Below are 20546 nucleotides of genomic sequence, written 5' to 3'. Positions count from 1 at the left end.
CATGTGCCGTCTCCAGCCCCGCACGCGGCCAGGGCCTCGTGTCCCACCCCCAGCAGCACCCGCGTGATGGGGGACAAACCCCCCCAACCACGCGCAGCCGCTTAGCGGGTGAAACGGGTGTTTCATTTCAGGGGACAGGGGCAGGACAGAGTGGGGACATGGGTTTGCCAGATGAATCCGTCGCCCGGCTGCGCCCCGGCCGGTCTCCGCAGGGGTTAATCACCGGATTTCCCTGGTTTCCTTGGCTGGGCTTGGCCGAGGCCGGCTCCTGGCAGCACAGCGCCAGGAGGGGGGGGCAGGTTGCTAACACCCCCCCGGCAGTGTAAGGACACCCCGGTAAGGGCGCTGTGACCACGGATCAGGTAGAAATGTGATGCTGCCCTTTGCACAGCGCCCACGGAAAAAAATGGGGGTTTAATATATATATATATATGCAGAGGTATATGGAGGTGTATGCACCTGATGTGTACACGTGTATGTGTACCTGCCCCAGCTCCACGCAAAGGGGGGGCATGGCCACCCTGCAGGGCTCTCCACCCTCCTCTTCATTCAGCACCAAGGGGGTCTCATCCTGCCCAGGCTGCAGGATCAGGGCACCCACGTTCCCCAGTGCAGCATCAGGGACCCCCACCCTGGTACAGGATCAGGAATGCTGGGTCTGGCCCCTCACAGTCCCAGTACAGGATCAGGCCCAACACAGCCCACCCCCACACCCACCCCCAGTGCAGGATCAGGCCCCCACATCCCCCAGAGCAGGATCAGGGATTTGGGCTGCTGGTCCCCTCTTGCCATCCTGTGGCTAACAGGGGAATATCAGCAGCACCCGGGCAGGATTGGGCCAGTTCTGCCTCCTCTGGTTTTGGGGCAGAGAGAAATTGCTGTGGGGTGAAGGGGAATGGGGAGAAACACCCCCCTATACCTCCCCACCCACTCCTGGTGGCATTTCTGTGCCACTCACCCCTGCGCCAGGGCTGTTGGGAGGTCAGCTCCCCTCTCTGCCTCACGCCCCAGGGAATTTTCCCCATTCAAAGTGGGTGCAGGTGGCACCACACACCCCAAGATGGGTGTGAAAATCCTTCTGCCACTCCAGTGCGTCCCTGACTGCATCCTGCCCTGGGCAGTGGCCGTCCCCCACCCAGGGATGGGGCTCAGAGCCCTGTGTGGGGACACGGGGATGGGGCCATGGGGCTTTTCCTGGGGGCTGCAGGAGGTGGTGAGGTTTCAGCAGGTGTCATTCCCGGGGGGGGGGGTGTCACAAACAGGAGGCAGAGGCTGGGCACAAAGCATGCGGAAAGGCTTTTAATCTCCTGTTCCATCGCAGCTTCCCTGGGCCCTGGCCCACGGGGCAGCTCTGGTTGTGCCGCCCGCAGTGGGCACTGTGCCACTGACACGGGTGTTGCAATCGCCAGGGCACCCCAGGGAGAGTGGCCTGGCAGCGTCCAGCTCAGGAGCAGGCGGGGAGGTAGTTTGGTGCCAGGGGGGCAGTGGGGAGGCAGCGAAGGGCCGTGGTGGGGTCTCAGAGCCGGGCGGCTGGCTGGTCGTAGACGTGGTGGGTGTTGTACCGTCGCACCGTCACGGCCTCCGGCTTGCTGAAGGTGCTGCTGCCACCGCAGGCATCCGAGCTGGGGAGGGAAGGGGGTGTGAGGGATGGGGGGGGGGCCACGGGGTGCTGGTGTCACCCTCTGATGCTGCTCCCATGTGCCCCAGCACCCATCACGGCTCCTGGGCCGTGCGGTGGGACATGGGGGTGGCACTCACCCCCAGAAGACCAGCATGGCCACCAGGCCGGCCAGCAGGATGGCGAAGAGGATGGAGAGGATGGTGGTGAGGGCGATCATGCCAGCGCCGTGCCTGCTGCCCATCGCTGGGATGCTGCCGGGCTGCCGGGCTGGGGAGAGAAGGGGAGGGGAGGGAGCAACACACGCACCCCGGGGCAGCAGGGGGGGCCCCGGTGCGCTCGTGGGCAATCCCAGTGCACAACTGCACCGTGCAAATGCAACGTGCAAACACGGTGTGCAATCCCAGCGGGCAAACGAGCCCTGCAAGCGCAGGATGCGATGGCAGTGAGCAAATGCACCGTGCAAACACACGGCGTGCCTTCGCACGGTGCCACCGTACCCCAGCAGGACCCGCAGCAGCGCCCTGCCTCAGTTCCCCCAGGACCACCCCACACCCCCCCCCCGATGGCAGCGGGATGAGTGCGAGGGGCAGGAGGAGCACCCCGGCAGCGGTACCTGTCGTCAGGGTGATGGGCTCTGACCAGGCCGTCTGCGCCACCGGCTGGGAGCCCTCCAGGGCGAGGAACTTCACCCTGGGATGGGAAGGGAGGTTGGCCGTGGTCCCGTGAGCCGGGGGGGCGGCTGTCAGCAGGCCCGGGGGGGCACATCCCCGTGAGCAGGCTCACCGGTATGGCCCGGGACCAGGCAGGGGGCCGTTGCAGGTGGGTCTCATCTCATCCTTGGTGCAGCTGGTCTCGCTGCCGACGCGCAGCACCGTGATCTCCCCGGGGGTTTTGGGGCAGGGGTAGTTGAGGAGGGTGGTGTTGAGGGTCATGTAGGCAGGGGCGTTCGTGGGGAACTCCTGAAAAGCCCTCTCCGGGGTCCCTGGCCCCACGCTGTTGTTGAAGTTGGGTACAGCTGCAGGGATGGGGACAGGGGTGAGGAGGGACCCCGGGGGGGCCAGGGGGAACCCTGTGCACACCCCTGCCCGGGGCTGCCCCCCCGGGGCCTCGCCGCACCCCACCTACCCTCGGGGAGAGCCACCACCAGCCAGATGACAGCGCTGTCTTGCACCTCGAAGACACAGCGGGGCTGCTCCAGCACGAAGGTGGAGGTGGTCGTCTGCCCCCCCAGCGTGGGGCTGGCCAGGATCGGTGTGTATGCGATCTCATCTGCAGTGACAAGCCAAGGGGGGTGCAGCAGAGGGTCCGGGCCCCCCCACCGCAGCCCCTGACCGACCGGCTGCAGCGGTGCTGGGAGCTCAGGGTGGGGATGGGGACAGGAGGGAGCTGCCCCCTGTGATCCCGACTGTGGGGCCCCCACTCTCCTCCTGCCCCCTGTTTTGGGCTCAGACACACCGTGTTTCATGAAAAGAGGAAGCAAAGACACCCCTGTGCCACCACCCGGGGAGGGACACCCCTGCAAGACCCCAAAGGACCCCACGCTGTGCCAGCAGACCAGGGACACGAGGGGTGACACCCAGAATGGGAGGGGGCACCGGCTGTCCTGTACCTCCAGGTTCCAGGGGGGTTCCCAGTGCCTGTGCACAGGGGACCCCTGCAAGCAGGGGACAGCGAGGACCCCCAGCCCAGCCCGATGGTGTTGGTGGACTCACCCAGGCCGTGGGCCGTCGCCAGGAGCAGGAGGAGCAGCGGGAACATCGTGCGGGTGGCTGGGTGCCGAGGGCAGGAGTGAGGGTGGCCGGGCGTTGCGTCCCCAAGGGACCCGCCTGCGGCTGCCAACCGCCCACATTCCTGCACCGGCCTCAGCCTGTGGCAAACAGGTTGGGCCCGTTTCCCCGGGGAGCATTTCCTATGCCGAGCGCCCGCGGCGGGGCGTGCTGAGAACTGCCACACTCGTGGCACGGGTGGGCAACAGCCCTCACCCAAACGATGGGGCAGAGAGTGTCACCCTCGGGTGCTGCGCACCTCGGGGCTCCCCACAGACCCCACCGGTGACAGCATGTGCCCCCCCCTGCCACCAAGTGCCACCAAGCCGAGGTCCCGGGTGGTTTTTGGGGGTCCCGGTGCCCGGGTCCTCCACAGCTCCAGCCCTGTGAGGCCGGCAGCGGGGGCCTGGTGAACAGGACACCAAGCTGGTGTGCGAGGAGGGCGGCGGGGGGACGTCGCCCTGCGGCTGGACAAGGAAGAGGCAGTTGCAGATGTAAAATAAAAGTTTACTTGGCACGACAGGGAGCGGGGGGCGGGCGGGCAAAGCAGCCCATCCCCGGGGGGCTGCACCCACAGCCGGGGGGCAGGGGCTGGGGCAGGGCTGGGGGGATGTGGTGGGTCCTGTAGGATCTGTGGACGAAGGTGCTGGTCCCTGAATCCCGGCAGCACAGGGACCCCCCCACTTTGATGCTGCAGGGAGAGACAAGCAGAGGCATCAAGCAGGGTCCGTAGGGCTCTGCCAGCCCCCCCCCCCCGCACCAACCACCGCTGAGGGACCCTTTCTCCTTACCAAACTATGACCACTCCCCGATTTAATTAACAAAAAAGGCTTTTTAAATCTTAAAAACGTCTCCATCTCTTTGCTGATGGGGCCGAGGAGGGGGTGTTCTCCTGCAGCCCCTGCGGACATGCCCCCCCGCCCTGAGCGCGGCCCCACGCAGCCCCCGTACCCCACGGCGCCGAGCACGGCCGCAGCCAGCACGGCCCCCAGGCTGGCGAGGATGGAGGCGACGACAACCACGTCGCTGCTGCGGCGCGCGGGTGCGGGGTCGATGGTGCTGGGGCTGCCGGCTGGAAGGAAACGGGATGAGGGATATGGGGGGGACACGGGGGGCTCAGGGGCAGTGCGATAGAAAGGGGAGGGATAGGGTGGCTGGGGGAGATCAGGGATTGCTGCTGCCCTCCAGGTTTTGGGGTGATGGCGTAAGGCTGGTGCTGTGCCACATGCCAGCACCCCATCTGGGCAGATGCAGGGGACCCGTGGGGGGACAGCAGTGCCACCCGTACCTCTCCGCAGGAGGATGGGGTCAGACCACCTTGTCTCTGCTTTGGGGCCGTGGCAGCCCATCACCAGGAACTTCACCCTGCGGGATGGGTACGGAGGTGACAGCGGGGGACGAGCACGCCCTGGACGGGGACTTACCCCAGCAGGGACCTTGGGGGGGGTCCATCCCACCAACCTCACCTGTAGGGCCCCGGGGAGGGCAGGGGCCCGTTGCAGGGATCCCGTCCGCCCTGGCCCCCGCACGCCGTGTCACCCCCAACCCTCAGGACAGGGGAGCTCGGTGCTGAGCAGGCGTATGCGGCCGCTGCCGTCTCCAGCGTCATGTAGGAGCAGGCGGTGGGCAGCTGCTCGTATGAGGGCACGTCAGCCCGGGACGGGGGGTTTCTGAAGGCAGCCGAGGCTGCGTGGCACAGACGGGGGTGAGTGTCTGTGGTGAGGGTCCCCCATGTCCCCCTGCCACGGCGGGGAGTGTGTGCCGGAGCAGCGGGCGCTCACCGTTAGCGAAAGCCACCACCAGCCAGACGGCGTCGGAGGCGTTGGCATGTCGGTCGAAGACGCAGCAGGGCCTCTCCAGCGCGAAGGTGGTGGCGGTGATCTTCCCTGGCAGTGCCGCGGGGGGCACGCGGGGCACGTAGGGCAGCAGGGCTGGGGGAGCGGGCGGTGAGCGCGGGGACCCCAGGCTCCGTGCCGCTCAGCAAGCGCCTGACCCCAGCCCGCATCTGCGCCAGCATCCATGAGTGCCGGTGCTGGCACAGCGGGGGCTCAGCGGGTGTCAGCGGTGCCAGCACCGGGGGGAGAGTGCCAGTGCGGGGACCCCCCAGTCATACCCACCCCCATAACCCCCTTCCTGGCACAAACACCTTGCAAAGTCCCCCGAGGAGAAGACTTTGCAGCCCCTCTGAGGCCCCGTCCCCCTCTGTCCCGTCCCCTCCAGGGGATTCACCCAGGCCCGCGGCTGCGCCCGTCCCAGCCAGTGCCAGCAGCACCCGCGGCAGCTCCATGGTGTCGTCCCGGTGGGGCTGGACGTGCCGCCCTGCTCCGCTTGCCCCGTCCCACTGCCGAGGGGACCAGCCGCCCCACGAGCCCCCGCAGCAGGGACCGCCTGTCCCGAGCAGCCAGGCCCTCCCAGCCCCACATTCCTGCACCGGCTCTGCCTGCCTGGCAAGACCCCGCGGGCAAAGGGGACGGGCTGCGCCTCCCGGGTCACCCACTGTCCCAAATCCCCCGGGAGCTGCCCCGATGGACCCCAGAGCCGGGGCACCAGAGCAGGCTGCGAGGATGCAGGACACAAGCCTGCCATATGAAAGGGGAAACTGAGGCACAGAGGAGACCTGTTCACGAATGTGCTGGCAGGAGTCGGAGGTTCTGTTGGGGCTATGGGAGCAGCTGGACAAGGGGTCCTGCACCCCCATTCACTCCGCCAAGCCCTGAGTCCCACAGGTGCCCTGTGCCCACCCAGCACCTAGAGCCAGGGCGAGCGGTAGGCCGGTGCCCAGCTGGTTTCGGGTGCAGCCATCCTGGCCCCGAGGGCGGGGAAGCACTCTGGAGCCATCACACCCAACACTCACCCAAATCCCCAAGTGTTCAGGGCAAACAGTCCCACCCAGCGTTGGGGCGTGGAGGCACCCAAACTCCGGGGCCACCCCATGATGACATTTCCCCATCTGTCCTTCCCCCTCTCTGGGGAAAAGCCTCCCCAGAGCTGTTGGGATGGGGCCGGGGCAGTGAGGCAGGATGGGGAGCTGCCCCACAGCACGGGGGCACCCCACTGCACTGCTACCCCCCCCCGGCTGCTCTCCACGCAGAGAGGTGTGGGTGCTTCTCCTCTCAACGAGGTGACTGGCTCCCGTGCAGGTCCGTCCAGCAGTGGAGCAGGGGATCGCAGCTTTCAGGGGGGGTTCCTGAGCCAGGGGAACCCTCAGGGAACACGGGGACCCCCCAGCTCTCACAGGAGAGGGTGGCTGATGAGGCAGGGGCAAGGACAGGAGTAATAGCTGCCAGCCCCTGCACGCACAAAGGGCAGCCCTGGGCACCACCAGCAGCCAGAGCAGGCAAACGGCATGGCGTGGCAGTTGGGGCCCCCTCCAGCAGGAAAGGTGAGACCTGGTTACCTGGGGCATGGAGAAGGCCGAGATACTCAATGACTTTTTTTCCTCAGTCTTCACCAGCCAGTGCTCCAGCCCAAGGGACAGGACCAGAGGCAAAGAGGGGACTGGGAGGATGAAGAACCACCCACTGCAGGAGAAGAGCAGGTTCGAGACCGTCTCAGGAACCTGAAGGTGCACAAGTCCACGGGACATGATGAGCTGCATCTGCAGGTCCTGAGGGAACTGGTGGGTGAAGTGGCTCAGCCACTGTCCATCGCATTTGAGAAGTCATGGCAGTCCAGTGAAGTTCCCACTGATGGGAAAAGGGGACTATAACCCCCGTTTTTAAAAAAGGAAATAAAGAGGACCTGTGGAACTACAGGCCTGTCAGTCTCACAGAGTGGATCCTCCTGGGAACTCTGCTGGGGCACATGGAAAATAAGGAGGTGACAGGTGACAGCCAACACAGCTTCACTAAGGGCAGATCGTGTCTGACAGCTTGGTGGCTGCGTACGACGGGGTTACAGCTCTGGTGGGTGAGGGAAGAGCAACTGATGTCATTTACCTGGACCTGTGCACAGCATCTGACACCGTCCCACAGGACATCCTTGTCTCTAAAGTGGAGAGACAGGGATTTGGTGGATGGAGCAGTCGGTGGATGAGGAATTGGGTGGGTGGTTGCACTCAGTGCTCCATGTCTGAGTGGAGAGCGGCGGTGAGTGACGTTCCTCCGGGGCTGGCGCTGTTCAACATCTTTGTTGGGGACAGGGACAGTGGGGTCAAGGCACCCTCAGCAAGTTCCCTGACACCGAGCTGTGTGATGCGGTGACACGCTGGAGGGAAGGGATGGGACATCCAGAGGGACCTGGACAGGCTGCAGAGGTGTGAACCTCATGAAGACCACGGGCAAGGTCCTGCACATGGGTCAGGGCAATCCCCAGCACAAATCCAGGCTGGGTGAGGAGTGGATGGAGAGCAGCCCCGAGGAGAAGGACCTGAGGGGTTTGGAAACTGGTTGGAAAACTATGAGCCAGGAACGTGCACTCACAGCCCAAGAAGCCAACTGTGTCCTGGGCTGTGTCAGGAGAAGTGTGGGCAGCAGGGCGAGGGGGGGGAGTCTCCCCCTCTGCTCCACTCTCGTGAGACCCCCCTGCAGGTCTGGGTCCAGCTCCGGGGGCACCAACATCAGAAGGACACGGACCTGCTTGAGTGGGTCCAGAGGAGGCCACAAAGATGCTTGGGGGGCTGGAGCACCCCCTGTGAGGACAGGCTGAGAGAGTTGGGGGGTTCAGCTGGAGAAGAGAAGGTTCCGGGGAACCGGGCCTTAGAGCGGCCCCCCAGGGCTGAAAGGGGCTGCAGGAAAGGGGGGAGGGACTCTGCATCAGGGGTGCAGGGATAGGACAAGGGGTAACAGTTTTAAATTGACAAAGGGCAGATTTAAATGAGATCTAAGGAAGAAATTCTCCCCTGTGAGGGGGGTGAGGCCCTGGCACAGGTTGCCCAGAGAAGCTGTGGCTGCCCCTGTCCTGGAAGGGTTCCAGGCCAGGTTGGACGGGGCTTGGGGCAACCCGGGCTGGGGGAAGGTGGCCCTGCCCGTGGCTGGGGGGGCTGCAACTAGATGGTCTTTAAGGGCCCTTCCAACCCAAACCAGTCTGTGATTCTCTGTTGTTTGCCAAGGGCAGCAGCTGCCCACTCCTGGGTGGGAGGGGATTTTCCACCCCCCCTTCCTGAAGGGGCCAGGACCACGCCTTCAGATTAAGTGGAAATGGGACATTCAAAGATTACACAGTCCAGCAGCAGGGGGGGAAACAGGAGCAGCTGTAACCTCCATCCCTCTTTCCTCTTCCAGGGAAAGGGGTCTTCTTCCCCTCATCCTCCCCAGCAATACCTGCCCCAGGGTCCCCAGCAGCAGCAGATGCCCACGGGGACATTCCAGCCCCCATCTGCCACCCCAGACCCTCCTTTGTGCCTTCGGGTGGAGTGAGGGAGGCAGGGTGACGCAGGGGGATAGTGAGTCAGAGTTTCAGCTGCCAGTACCCGCTACTGGGATGTGGGGCCAGCATACCTGCGGGGTCAAGGCTTGACTAATAATAACCACCCTGCTGCAAACAAGCCGGCACTGCCGGGGGAAGGGAGAAACGTTTGCCGTGGGTCTACGGCCAGGGCCGGGGGGACCCAAGGCTTTTGGTCAGACCTGTCTGGTAGCATTATAAGCACTTATCTGGGGCTCTGTCCCCTCCCGGCTCCAACCAGCAGCACAGCATCACAGTCGTGCTTTCACCCTCACCGGCTCTGACACCTTCCCCTTGGCTGGCTGCTACCCCTGTCCCAGGGCAGAGAGGGGACCAGCTTCGAAGCACCTCACAGTGTGACCAGCAGAAGCAGGGAGATGATGGCTCCCCTCTACTCTGCACTGGTGAGGCCACACCTTGAGTACTGCATCCAGTTTTGGGCACTGCAATAGGAGAGAGATCTCGAGGGGCTGGAGCGAGGCAGAGGAGGGCAACAAGGCTGGGGAAGGGCTGGAGAATAAATCCTGTGAGGAGAGACTGAAGGAGCTGGGAGTGTTTAGTTTGAGGAGAAGGCTGAGACCTCATCACTCTCTACAGCTCCCTAAAAGGACACTGTAGAGAGGTTGGTGCTGGTCTCTTCTCACAGAGAATTAGTGACAGAACAAGAGGGAACGGCTTTAAACTGCAACAGGGGAGGGTCAGACTGGACATGAGGAGAAAATGTTTCCCAGAAAGAGTGGTCAGAGTGGAATAGGCTGCCGGGGGGGGGGGGGAGTCCCCATCCCTGGGTGTGTTTAAGGGTCATTTGGATGAGATGCTGGGGGATGTGGTGTAGGGGAGAACTTGGAGAGTCGGGCTGATGGTTGGACTCGGTGATCCCAAGGGCCTTTTCCAGCCTGAATGATTCTGTGATCTCCCTGTGCAGTGGTGCCCAAGTGCCCGGCTCTGCTGCTTTCCGTCCCTTTGCTGCCTGCATCCCCCCACCGCGGGGGCTAAGCCACCTCAGGGCTCAGCACAGACCTGGCAAGGATTTTAGGAGCTGCCTCATGTCCTTGTGGCAGAGGACATGCAACCCCGGGAGGAGCCGCTGAGCCAGCCCAGCTCACGCCGTGGTGCCCAAGCCCTGGACCAGCCCAGACGCGGGAGGCTCCAGCTGATTCACACTCAGGAGCCTTTGCAGAAGATGCCTTGGGCCACACTCAGCAGGAAATTCTTGCTTTGTACAGGGCTGGGTGAACCCTGCTCAATTTTCACTTCAGTTTTGATTGCTGGGAGAACATGATCTGGGATAGAAAGCCGAGGTTTCAACTCAAAACCTCTCCCTTTCACAACCAGGGCAGCAGAAGAGCAGACACAGCCCATTTGTGTAGAGCTCGGCAACACAGACACGTACCTGCTACTCTCAAGGAGCTTCCATCCTTGCAGTGTCCCCAGACTTCGATGGATATTGGAAGGCTTTCTCTCTAGAGCCTGCAGCAGAGGGTAACCAGGAGGCTGCCAGCACAAGATGGACACTGAGGAGGGCTCCAGCCCTTGATGGCTCTGAAAAACCTTTCCTTTTTACTTTGGCATGACAAAGAAAATTGCCCTCTGCTGGTCCAGGATGTGTTGGTCCCAGGAGGACGCCAAGACAGAGGTACCATGAAGCACAACCACGTCCCAGATCCCCGCGGGAAGGAGGTGAAATGGCAGGACCAGGGCCTCTGATGGGCCAAAGGGATTAAATGTGGGCAGAGCTCCTGGGACTTGCAGCTGGGCCCGGTGGCCACAGGGAAGAGAAGAGCCAGAAGCAGCCCTTAGAAGGCTTCAGGTGACAAAAAGCTTGGCAACAACATACAGCAAAGCCACCAGGACTGGGGCACATCCCCTTCACGACAGGCAGAGTCACCGCCGGGTGGCACCAGCACTCCCTGCAGCAGCAGCACAAAGCACCACAGCTCCTCCCTGCAGAGGCTTCACCGGGCACCAACAGCCCCAGCCTGCTGCCACATCATCTGAGAGCGCAGGGAAAAAAGAGGGGCAGGTCCTGCCAGAAGGGTTTCAGGACACAGCAAGGGCAGGGGACTGTGACTTCCCCCAGGACAGACACTGCTGGGTCACAGCTGGAGCTGTGGCCACAGAGCACCAGGCTCCAGCAGGTGAAGCACTGACAGGCTGCAACTCCTGCCCCCGCCGAGATTTGTGTCCCTCCAGCAGAGCTGAGCTTCCCCTCCTCTCTCCCGGCTGGATCAAGTGTCCCCAGCTCCGCAGAGCAGGCTGGTGCCCCAGAGAAGGCCACCGAGCAGGGAGGCACCCCAAGCCATCAGGCAGCTTGAAGGCAAAGCAGCGACTCGCTGTGGGAATGAGCCATGTTTATTAGCCCCACGCAGAGATACAGGGCAAGGAGGCTTCTCTCTGAGGTGCCTCACAGACAGGAGCTGCAGTGGCCCGGAGGGAGGCCCTCGTTTGCCTTCCAGGTGGTTTAGCAGGAGCAAGATGCTCCCCTCTCCCCATCCTGTCCCCAAGCGTTACCAGGGCAAGGTCCTGCCTTCACAAGGGGATCTGTCACCTCACTGTCCCAGCCCGTCCTGGCTGTGGCCATCAACCCCATTCAGAGACACAAGAGCAGTTTCTACAAAAATATCCCTCCCTCCCCAAAAAAGAGACTGTAAAGAGCAGGCAGGGCTCTCATGGTACAGTGTTATTGCTCAGTGTGACGGGCGGTCAGACACAGGAACTTAAGGCAACAGGAATAAGTGCACTGGGTGGGTCCCCCGACGCGTGCACGGCACAGCCGGGCCCCCACCCCAGCTCATTGTCTCAGGCAGTCCTCGGTGACGCCCTGCGCGGCCAGCTCCGCCAGCACATTGTCCAAGTAGTTGGGGTCAGGGTAGCCGTGGCCACTCAGGTTTGTGTCCATCTCTGTCTTGTGGTGGATCTCGTTCCACACCACCGTGTTGCTCTCGCCGGTGGTGCTGGAGGTGCCCACTGTGAAAATCAGGCGTCTCTTCCAGGCCACCCTCAGGAGCTCCAGGACCTAGAGATGGAATGAGAAAAAACAAAAGCTGGCCTTCAGCAGCTATGAGACACGAGCCAGGAAAGCAGTCTGCCAGAAGCTTGAACAACCTAAATCCCTGCTGTAGCAGGAGGAAACCAAAGATCCCAGCATGACAAAGGTTCTCCCTCACCTCCCAGTTACCCACGTGGTGTCACTGATGGGAAGGACCATTCCCTACACATGTTGGGCTTCCAGGACTTGAAAAATATTGGCACGAGTGGAGACAAACACACCCATCCAGAGGAAACAGGGAGAGGAAGTGCCAGCAGCAGGACTTTCCAAGCTCAGCCATTCTCAGTGCAAACCCTGAAACTGTCCAGCCCAAGATAGGCCAGGACTGTCTTCCCAAAAGATCCGATGGGATTGTGTTTAGTAAAGGAATGAAGGAGAACAAGTGTTCACAGTCAAAGCTGTGAAGAAGCAGCAAAGATCTTCATGGGCAGAGGGATTACGAATACATGTAAGGAACAAACAGCATGGACAACTACCAAGAATAGCTGGTTAGCATCATGGGGACAGCTCCCAAACACAACGCTTTGAGTCGATCCACCAACACAGAACCAAGAGAGAGCCTCCACAGGGTCACGTTACCAGGGTGTGATACCTTACCTTTCTGCCCTTCTCGTTATCTGGTAGGTAACAGTAGCGAGGAAAGCCTCTGGCTGTGTACGGCATCCCAGGGTTGGGGTGCTCAGGGCCCTGCAACAGAAAAGATGTATTTGGCATGGACACATCCTTCTTCATGAGTTGGACAAACCCTCAGCAGCGGGATGTCCCAAGTCACCCACATACTAAAGAACAGCCAGTGCAGCTGCTGGCTCCAGGCACCTCAGGCTGCTCAGTGATGGGCTGCCAGCAGGTACTGTACTGTGTTAAAGACATTTCTTTACCCTGGGTAACAACCTTAGGCATCAAATCTTATCATTTATTCAGATGGCACAGCGCAAAACCAGATCAAGCTGGGTGCCTCCAGAGAGTGACCCTGAACAACAAAATCCCTGGGCAATTACACCCTTATGATCTAAGTTCCTCTTCCCTCATGTGATGGTTCGGTCCAACAGTAATATCTGGGTCTGGGGTCTTCTTGCTCCTCATTGGATCCTTTCTGTCTCTAGGCTTGTTTCTTTTCTCATCTCAAAGATGCAGCTTCTGCTGATGGATGTAGCTGCCTTATTTTTCACAGGATGCACCAGTCTCAGGGTGTTCCTTCATGTAACTAAGTGTAAGTTCAGCATAAATTCACTACTTGTGGCCTAAGGCTTTAGCGAGCCTTGCTATTAATGCTATATAATGGATTCTGTTTGAACTAGGAAGTGACTATACAATGGATTCTGTCTGAACTACTACAACTGGATCCCAACGCTTTTCTGGGAGGCTCCCACAGCCTGTGCCCCCTGGCAGCAGCCGTTCCTGGGGCGTGCTGTGCGCTCACCTGAATGCCTCTGCTGATGTGATACACGATCTGGATTGTCCCACAGTCCCTGTGGCCAGGGAGGGACTGGGGGAAAGTGGACACCTCCATCTTCCCTTTGGGCTGAGTACCAGTTTTCTCTCCATAGATGGTTTTACAAGAAGGGCACTGCAAACTGCCGTCCTGCGAGGAGAGAGGAGCAGGTATCAGAGCTCCACACCCGCGTCCCATGGGCACAGGGGACCCGCGGGGACGGGCCAGCACGGTACCTTGTTGCCGCTGGAGTACATGGCCAGCATGCAGAGCATGTGGAAGGAGTGCTGGCAGTTTGTCAGACGACCAACTGTCTCTGGCTTGATGGTGCTGCCTTCGCACGTGTCGCTGTAACCTGAGGGGGAGGACAGCTTCTCCATGCAGATGATACAGTCCTAGAGTCCAAGACACAACGGAGAAAACCACTGTGTGGTGCAAGCACAGGCTGATCGTGTACCTGACCCACCAAAGAAGCCATCATAGAGATGCTTTGGAAGGATTTGCCTTCAACTTTAACCCTTCCCTTTGAGGTCTAAGGGCACAGAGACAGATTTCCTTATCACTCCACCACCTCCTGGACAGCACAGGAAGAGAGCTGCCATCAGTCAGAGGGGACAGGTGGGAACCAAGCATGGTTATGTCCCGCTCCTCTACAGAGCAGCTCCAGTGCAGGGTTTTGATGTCTGTAGTTCTGACCTGTATAAGCACTGAGAGGAGACCCAAGCCAAACTCCCTCCTCCACCCCAGGCCCTGCAGCCAGCTCCAAGGGAAACGGGGTGGCACTGCCAGGCTTAGCTATTCAATCCACACCGTGCTTTCTGTCACAGTCTTCTGACAAGTCACCAGTTACCACGTGTGGTCTTCAAGCAGTGCTGAGGCCTCTCCACCTAGCATCAGCGGTGCCACTGCAGCAGCAGTATCTGCCACACAGAATGCCCTTGGAAGGGTGGTCCTCAGGCATCGCTATGGTTTTCACAGCACCCCAGTGAACGGGACACTGGGCAAGCTGGAGTTGCTTCACTGTCCCCTTACCTCATCGGCCGGAGTGCCCTTCAGCTCTTCCAGGTACCTCTTCACCACTGCTTCTGGCTCAGTCAGTGTCACTGCACAAGAAGAAAGATGAGAAAAAAGAAAAGAGAAGAAATCAGACACGCTGTGAGGTACAAGAGGTGTGTGCAGTGTGAGCTAGAGAGAAGGGAGACAAGCAAGTCACTGGCCAGGATGCCAAGGAGAAAGGTTAGGGTTAGAGGGGGAGAAGAAGCTGCTCCCTACAAGCCCTGCAAAAGGTTTTGCTATCAGAAATGGCTACCACTAGGACCGTGAATGCCGCAGATGGGAGAACCCCCTGGCAGATGTTGGTGCCCTGTGCCATGCACCCAGGGGTCTGCTTGTAGCTGCTGTGCTCCAGTTCTTCCCACATACCCCAGGCGACTCCAGCCAGGTCCCAGCTCGACTTTCTTTGTGCACAGCAGAGGCCAGCTAGGATCAAACTCCATCCATGGTCTCAGTGGGATAGAGTATTACATCATCTGTGCTGTCAAAGGAGAAAAGGCATTCCAATATTGCCCCAGCTGGCACCTGACAAGGAGACTCAGCAAGACACTAAGCTCCAGGTCCTGTTTCAAGTATGGTAGAATGAGTCTCACATCCTTAACACAGAACAGTGGCCTTTCTCTCGAGCTTCCTCATGCTCATATCCAGCAAAATACAGCGCAAGTCACAGGCTATATAAAACAAACCACCTTTCTAACACATACCCCATTTGCAGCACACAACACTGATATCTTTGCATTTTCCTGAACACCCGGTCCCCATCCACCCAGGCACAGGCACCCGAGCAGCTCACCAGCACCAGCGGCCTGGTGCCCCCGGAGGTGTTACGGGATTAAGCAACAAACACCACACAACACCCGGAGCAAGTTAACGCCAAGATAACCAGCAGTCATCTCAACTCCCAGCCCATCCTTTTGGAGCTGCCCAGCAAGGCTTGGCTTAAGCCAGCGAGCATCGCACACCTCCGCACGGTGCCCAGTCCCGGGCGAGAGGAGATGAGCTCCTTACCGGTCATCGGGCCCGTCACGGAGGCTGCCAGGCTCTTCCACCAGCCTAGGAAAGGAAACATTTGCACAAGTGACGTTATGACTCCACCTGGCAGGAGGCAAAAGAGAGACCTGTCACTTGGCTCAGTGGAATCTTGCCCTTCCTTCCTGAATCTACTGCTGGAGGAGACCAAGGGAAAGCTGTGCTGAACAGGGCAGCAAAGGATAGCTCTTCCTTCTCTGTTCTCCATCCCAGCCGGGGCCAGGATGGAGAGTGGGGAGCAAAGGAAACACTAACAGCATCCTGACAGGCCACAACCATCTGTGCCCAACACCCCAGGGCCTCACGAGAAACTTGTACTCCAACGCTGCCCAAGCAAGATTTGCTCTCAAGCTCATTTCTAAGCCACCGTAGGACATCAACCAGCTTGAACCTGCTACTCCAAACTCCATGCTCCTAGATGGACACAGAGCATCACCACATGCATCACACAGGCATCAGAGCTGTGGGTGTACCTGCACAACACGCATCTTCAGCTTGCCCCATCCACTTGGGGCTTTCAAGGAAGATGAATGGTTCTCAAGCATCGTCTCTGTGGTTGAAAAAGCTGCACATCGAGAGATGGCCACACTGGAGCCAGCATTGAGCTGTTCTGCCACCCAAAAAAGCAATGTCGTCACCAGCAGAAAGGAGTGGGAGCTATTTTCTGGATAACCATTTTTCATGGTAGAGGCAAACATGGTGAAGAAGGAGGGAAGAACCGCTCACATGCCACAGGTGTCATTAAACAGGCAAAGATCTGGATGGCACAGATCCTGTATCATGCAGGAGCCCCTTGCTCCCTTGGACACCAGCTCTGTAAGCAGACAGTGCTCTAGGGGTACCCTGACAGACAGCATAAGGTCACCCCACAGCACAGACACCTGGGTGAGATGCCACCAGGGAAAAGATGCCTTTTCACTGTAGACAGGCTACCTTGGGGCAACAGAAGAGAGATTAAGGCAGAGCACTATGGTGGGTGGAAAATCATTTAGCTAAGGAAAACTGATGAACTGGGAGTTGGACTCTCCTAAATGAAAATGCAGTCTTTAAGCGGAGTTATTTTCAGAAGGTGATTCCTGGTCATCCTGAAACACATGATTTCTGGCAGCTGTAGAAGAAGGAAGGGATGACTGAGCACACAGAGCAAAAAAAGGAGCCCAGGAGGTGAAGGGATGCTCCCTCCGAGCACAGGAGTGCAGGAGGAGAGATGCCTGACATCTCCGGCAGAGCAGGGCTGTGAGGATCACCCTCTGGAGACCCTTAGACAGGAAGGTGGCAACAGGATAAAATAAGCATTAAGCCAAAGAGCAACACAGAAGTAGGTGTTTTCCACTTCAGGTGCATGCCAAAAATCCCTTGGAAAAACATTTCCAAGAACTGCCTCAAGAAGAGCAGGAGACAAACAGGAACCTGGGCAAGCCTCAGCCTTCCAACTCTCAGGCCAAGAGCTCAGCAGTGCCAGAAACTGCTTCAAGGATTCATCACCAGATCTCACAGGGAACGCGGCTGCTTGTCTTGTCTTTTCCAAAGGAGAGAAATGGGTCCACGAATCCCCTCTACTGGGACCTTGCTCGCACACAGCGCATCACGAGCTGCCAGCCAGGAAGGAGTCACATCAATCAGCCTGAGCTGTCTCAGCTCGGCGCTTACTGTGCCTGATGCACTCCCAGCTGAGTGCTCTGTGATATCCCTGCTCCAGGCTGGCAAACAGGGTGGCACTTTTCCACGTGTGGCAGTTGGAACCAGGCTCTGGTTTGCAACCTCAAGAGACCTTCATGGTCACATGGGAGATGGAGGCTTCAGCATCCTGGGCTCTGCAGGTTTTGGAGAGGACCGTGTACTAGCTGCCACCCACCGTAACTCCATCCGCTTTCACGAGTACCCAGGCACGATGACCACTATGTTCTCATTCCTGAGGATCCTGCGCTGCCTGCCAGACTGACCACCAAGTCCTTCTCCACCTAGAACTGTGCTTTCCAGGTGGCTCTTTTTGAAGTGACCTTGTCTCCTCTGCCTATGGGCTGCAGAAAGAAATGCTAAAAAGATGCACAGACAAGGTGGTGAAGACAGCGAGGGAAGTGAGGAGAGAGGGTGTGTTCCACCAGCAGCAACGCCTGCCCAGCACCTGGCAGAACACTCCAGCTCACCTGCTCCTACCTGCACAGCAGATCCAAGCAGCTTTAGAGCAATTCACCTTGTTCAGGATAGTGGAGGATGCTCCTTCCCTGCAGCCCCTGCTGTGCATTTCTCTCACTGTGGACTTCCCTTCCTCTGTAGCAGCTCAGAGGAACAAAGACATGACTTGCCCAAGAACTGGCCAGACTCATTCAAAACAAATCAATGAGACAAAAATCCTGGTGCAGAGTTGGGTAAAAGTGAGGACTAGAAAGCTCTTGCAGAGCGCGGGGTAGAGCAGGGATTTCAGGTAAAGCAAACAGCATTACACCACCTCACCAGCTCGCATTAGGATGGAGCTGGGGCAATGAGACAGGCAGAAGAGGGTGATGCAGCCCTCAGCCATCCTTGGGAAACCCATGTCTGACGGGTTTGCATTGTGGTATCTCTGCTCTGTTCCTGTCACTTTGCTGTGATAATGCTCTGATGCATTTAGATCCACCAAGGTTGCCTGGAAACAGAAAGGGCTGGAGAGCCCAGATGCTTTAGAAAAACCTGTCCCCAGCTGCACATATTTGAATGTCCAGCCCTGAGGAAGCCTTCTGATGCTGAGAACTTGGTTTCAGCAATGGTAGTAAAGCCCACAGAGCTTTTCTTGCCTCTGAAGAGAGGGTCTTCCTTGGGCAGACCAGCACATCTGGCAGGCCACGTCCCAGCAGCACAGGGGGAGCCAGAAGGCAGCTGGGAGGCACAAACACCCGCCACGGCACGAGCCATATATGCTTCAACACATGAATCACTTCCTTGCTGGACCATTTGCTCTGTAAAAGCATTTACCTCCAAACCTTTGTTCTAGCTATCCCTTGGGATCATCAAAGCTTTTTTCAGTCCCCAGCGTTTTCTGGATTCAATAGCAGATTGAAAATGCAGTAGCAGAATAAACTGCTGCTGTTTATCACCAGCTGGCCTAACACTGTGCTACTGATTTATCTGGGATGTGAAGGAATGTTTACCATTCTTTCATTTACAAAGAAAGGAATAACAATTTCTTTTTTAATGCTTCCCCTTCCTCCCTGTATATAATAAGTTGCTTGCTTGTTGCAAGGGCTTTCCATGGGCAACATGTAACAAAGTGTTTTGAATCCTTGCTCAGCAACCAAATGCTTGCAGCAGTAACATGCCTCCTTCTGTATCCCAAAACAAGCCATATGGTTAGCAGCAGGCTCTTTTTTTGATACCCTATGCAGGCCAGACACAGGTTGTTTCTAGTTATTGTCATGGACAGTCACCCAACTCTGATCACCTCTGCCCTTTGTTCCTTGGACTTGCAAAGACTGGACCTACCAGCCTCAACCCCCAAGAGGACTCTCCGGGAGACCAGGAAGGTGAGAGAAGATTTGGTTTTAAAACTAGGTTTCTCCACATTTAGCATTTCAGCAGGATGTCCAAGAGATGAGGCTGCTCTGGTTGTGACACAGAGCATCCCTGTTATTGCAGCCTGTCTCTGTCAGCAGATAGAGTGAGCTCCCCCTACTCCAAAGGGCTCCCCAAGGCACTGACATGGTCTGCAGACCCAGCTGCAGATGGATGGACATACGTGGAGCAGTTGGAGTCAGCTGGGATTACTCCCCTTGCCTAGCCAGATCCTGTCCTGCCTGGCAGGGAAGGGCAAGCGTGGCCATCTCCTCTTCCTCCGTACTGCAGCCCTCCACAGGTGACTGCCCACCCCAGAGAGAAGACATGCAGGGAAACCTCCAAGCCAAGGGAAAAGTAGATGGTGATCCCATCAGCCGAGAGGGTAACGAGCGGCACACCAAACCCAAACCAACACCACATCCCTTCAGTCCCGCCACGGGCCCGGGAAGGCAGAGGAGCCCCGTGGTGGCTGGCTCCATGCCCCAGCAGCACAGCAGCGCTCGCAGAGAGCTGGACAAGCCACTCGCCCCCCTCCCGGAGAGCCGGCGGGGTCTCAGCCTGTGCTGAGGGGCAGGCAGTGGCTGCAGCAGCCCGAGGAAGCCCAGCGCTGTGCCGGCCGGCGGGAAGGCAGCGCTGAGCCATCAGGACGGTGGATGCTGCCAGGCCGTGTGCCAGCACCAACAGCACAGCGCCTGCCCAGAGACTACGGCTTCCCCAAGACATGCAGCACGCGTGTGCGCCAGAGACATCGCTGCCAGAACGGCAACAACGTTAATGAGTCCTAACTAATTAGCACCGTTGTTTAACATAACCCAGCTATTCACCAAGCTGGCTGCAATTCCATCAGTGCTGCCTCAACCTGTGTGGGGCCTGGGTTTGCATCAGCGGGAAGGAGCGAGAAGGGGCTTGGCAGGGGTACACTGCACCCACCACCACTAATTTTGGCACTAGCTGGTTGTAGTCAGCACACTGACAGGCCTGCTCCTGGATGCACAGCTCTCACTGGAGCTCTCCATACTGGAAAATCCTAGAGGGGTGTGGGAGGGGAAAGGGCACATGATGCAGAAATTCAGGGCACAAAACAGGCCCATCTCTGCCTGAGAAAAGAGGAGGAGAATAGCCTGGCCAAAAGTCAGGCTCAGTACTTTCCCTGCAGATCAATGCTCCTAAGCCTGGAGGGGTGTTGTACAGCTTGTTCCTAGGAGGGACTGAGTATCCTCTTCATCCCAGGAGACATGCGCTCTGCAGGACTGGCATCCCTGCCCCCAGCAAAGGGGACTCTGCTTTCTAAATCGAGAGGGGGGATTTTAGCAATCGAAAACACAGAAAGGCACCCCTTCTCAGGGGTCAGCATTGGAAAGGGCAGAGCTGGCAAAGAGTCTCCTCTGCAGCACATCCTGAGCAGGACAAGGATGGCTGGGTCAAATCCTGCCATACCAGATGGGAGAAAGAGCTGCTTGGAGCCCCTTCCCCAGACACTATCCTACCCTCCTGCTGGTGTCCCCATTCTGCTCCTCCAGAACTGTCTGGCCTCAGCAGGTGCCATTGGTGAGCTGGCAGGGAGGTGGCAGCCTGGCTCTTGGGGCTCTTGGCACCAGGCACAGGTCCAATACCCCTGATGGGGCAGGTGCCAGCCCTGCCCCAGCACACCCAGCCTTTGGCCAAGGGGTGGCTCAGCAG

At 58.9% G+C, this 20546-nt stretch overlaps 3 protein-coding genes across 7 annotated transcripts in view; all 3 read right to left on the bottom strand.

The window, feature by feature from the left end:
- Positions 1-1294: 1294 nt before the first annotated feature.
- LOC141968369 (uroplakin-3b-like protein 1) lies at positions 1295-3454 on the bottom strand. The gene is made up of 6 exons (XM_074922971.1): positions 3334-3454; positions 2747-2890; positions 2405-2636; positions 2235-2311; positions 1759-1888; positions 1295-1622 (listed from the first exon to the last, which is right to left on the bottom strand). The coding sequence occupies exons 1-6, from the start codon at positions 3377-3379 to the stop codon at positions 1517-1519; spliced, it is 735 nt and encodes a 244-aa protein (XP_074779072.1). The 5' UTR covers positions 3380-3454; the 3' UTR covers positions 1295-1516.
- Positions 3455-3625: 171 nt separating this feature from the next.
- UPK3B (uroplakin 3B) lies at positions 3626-5674 on the bottom strand. Its single transcript, XM_074923244.1, has 6 exons — positions 5617-5674; positions 5169-5318; positions 4854-5073; positions 4676-4752; positions 4339-4459; positions 3626-3854 (listed from the first exon to the last, which is right to left on the bottom strand). Exons 1-6 carry the CDS (start codon positions 5672-5674, stop codon positions 3626-3628), a joined length of 855 nt encoding a protein of 284 aa, XP_074779345.1.
- A 5447-nt stretch (positions 5675-11121) lies between these two features.
- DTX2 (deltex E3 ubiquitin ligase 2) overlaps positions 11122-20546 on the bottom strand; it is a 39789-nt gene continuing 30364 nt past the window's right edge. For 2 of the 5 annotated variants that reach the window (XM_074922693.1, XM_074922695.1), the window contains 6 exons: positions 15315-15401; positions 14286-14356; positions 13490-13648; positions 13242-13403; positions 12419-12508; positions 11122-11788 (listed from right to left, as the gene is read on the bottom strand). In XM_074922693.1, the coding sequence (XP_074778794.1) occupies positions 11564-11788; positions 12419-12508; positions 13242-13403; positions 13490-13648; positions 14286-14356; positions 15315-15401 (794 nt within the window). In that variant the 3' untranslated portion in view covers positions 11122-11563. The remainder of the gene's footprint in view (positions 11789-12418; positions 12509-13241; positions 13404-13489; positions 13649-14285; positions 14357-15314; positions 15402-20546) is intronic. The other 3 variants (XM_074922694.1, XM_074922697.1, XM_074922696.1) reach the window with 2 other exon arrangements.

Source organism: Athene noctua, chromosome 19 (assembly GCF_965140245.1).
Source record: "Athene noctua chromosome 19, bAthNoc1.hap1.1, whole genome shotgun sequence".
In the NCBI taxonomy this organism is placed as follows: Eukaryota; Metazoa; Chordata; class Aves; order Strigiformes; family Strigidae; genus Athene; species Athene noctua.
The sequence above is the reverse complement of the archived record's forward strand: the minus strand, read 5'-3'. Positions and strand labels throughout refer to the sequence as shown.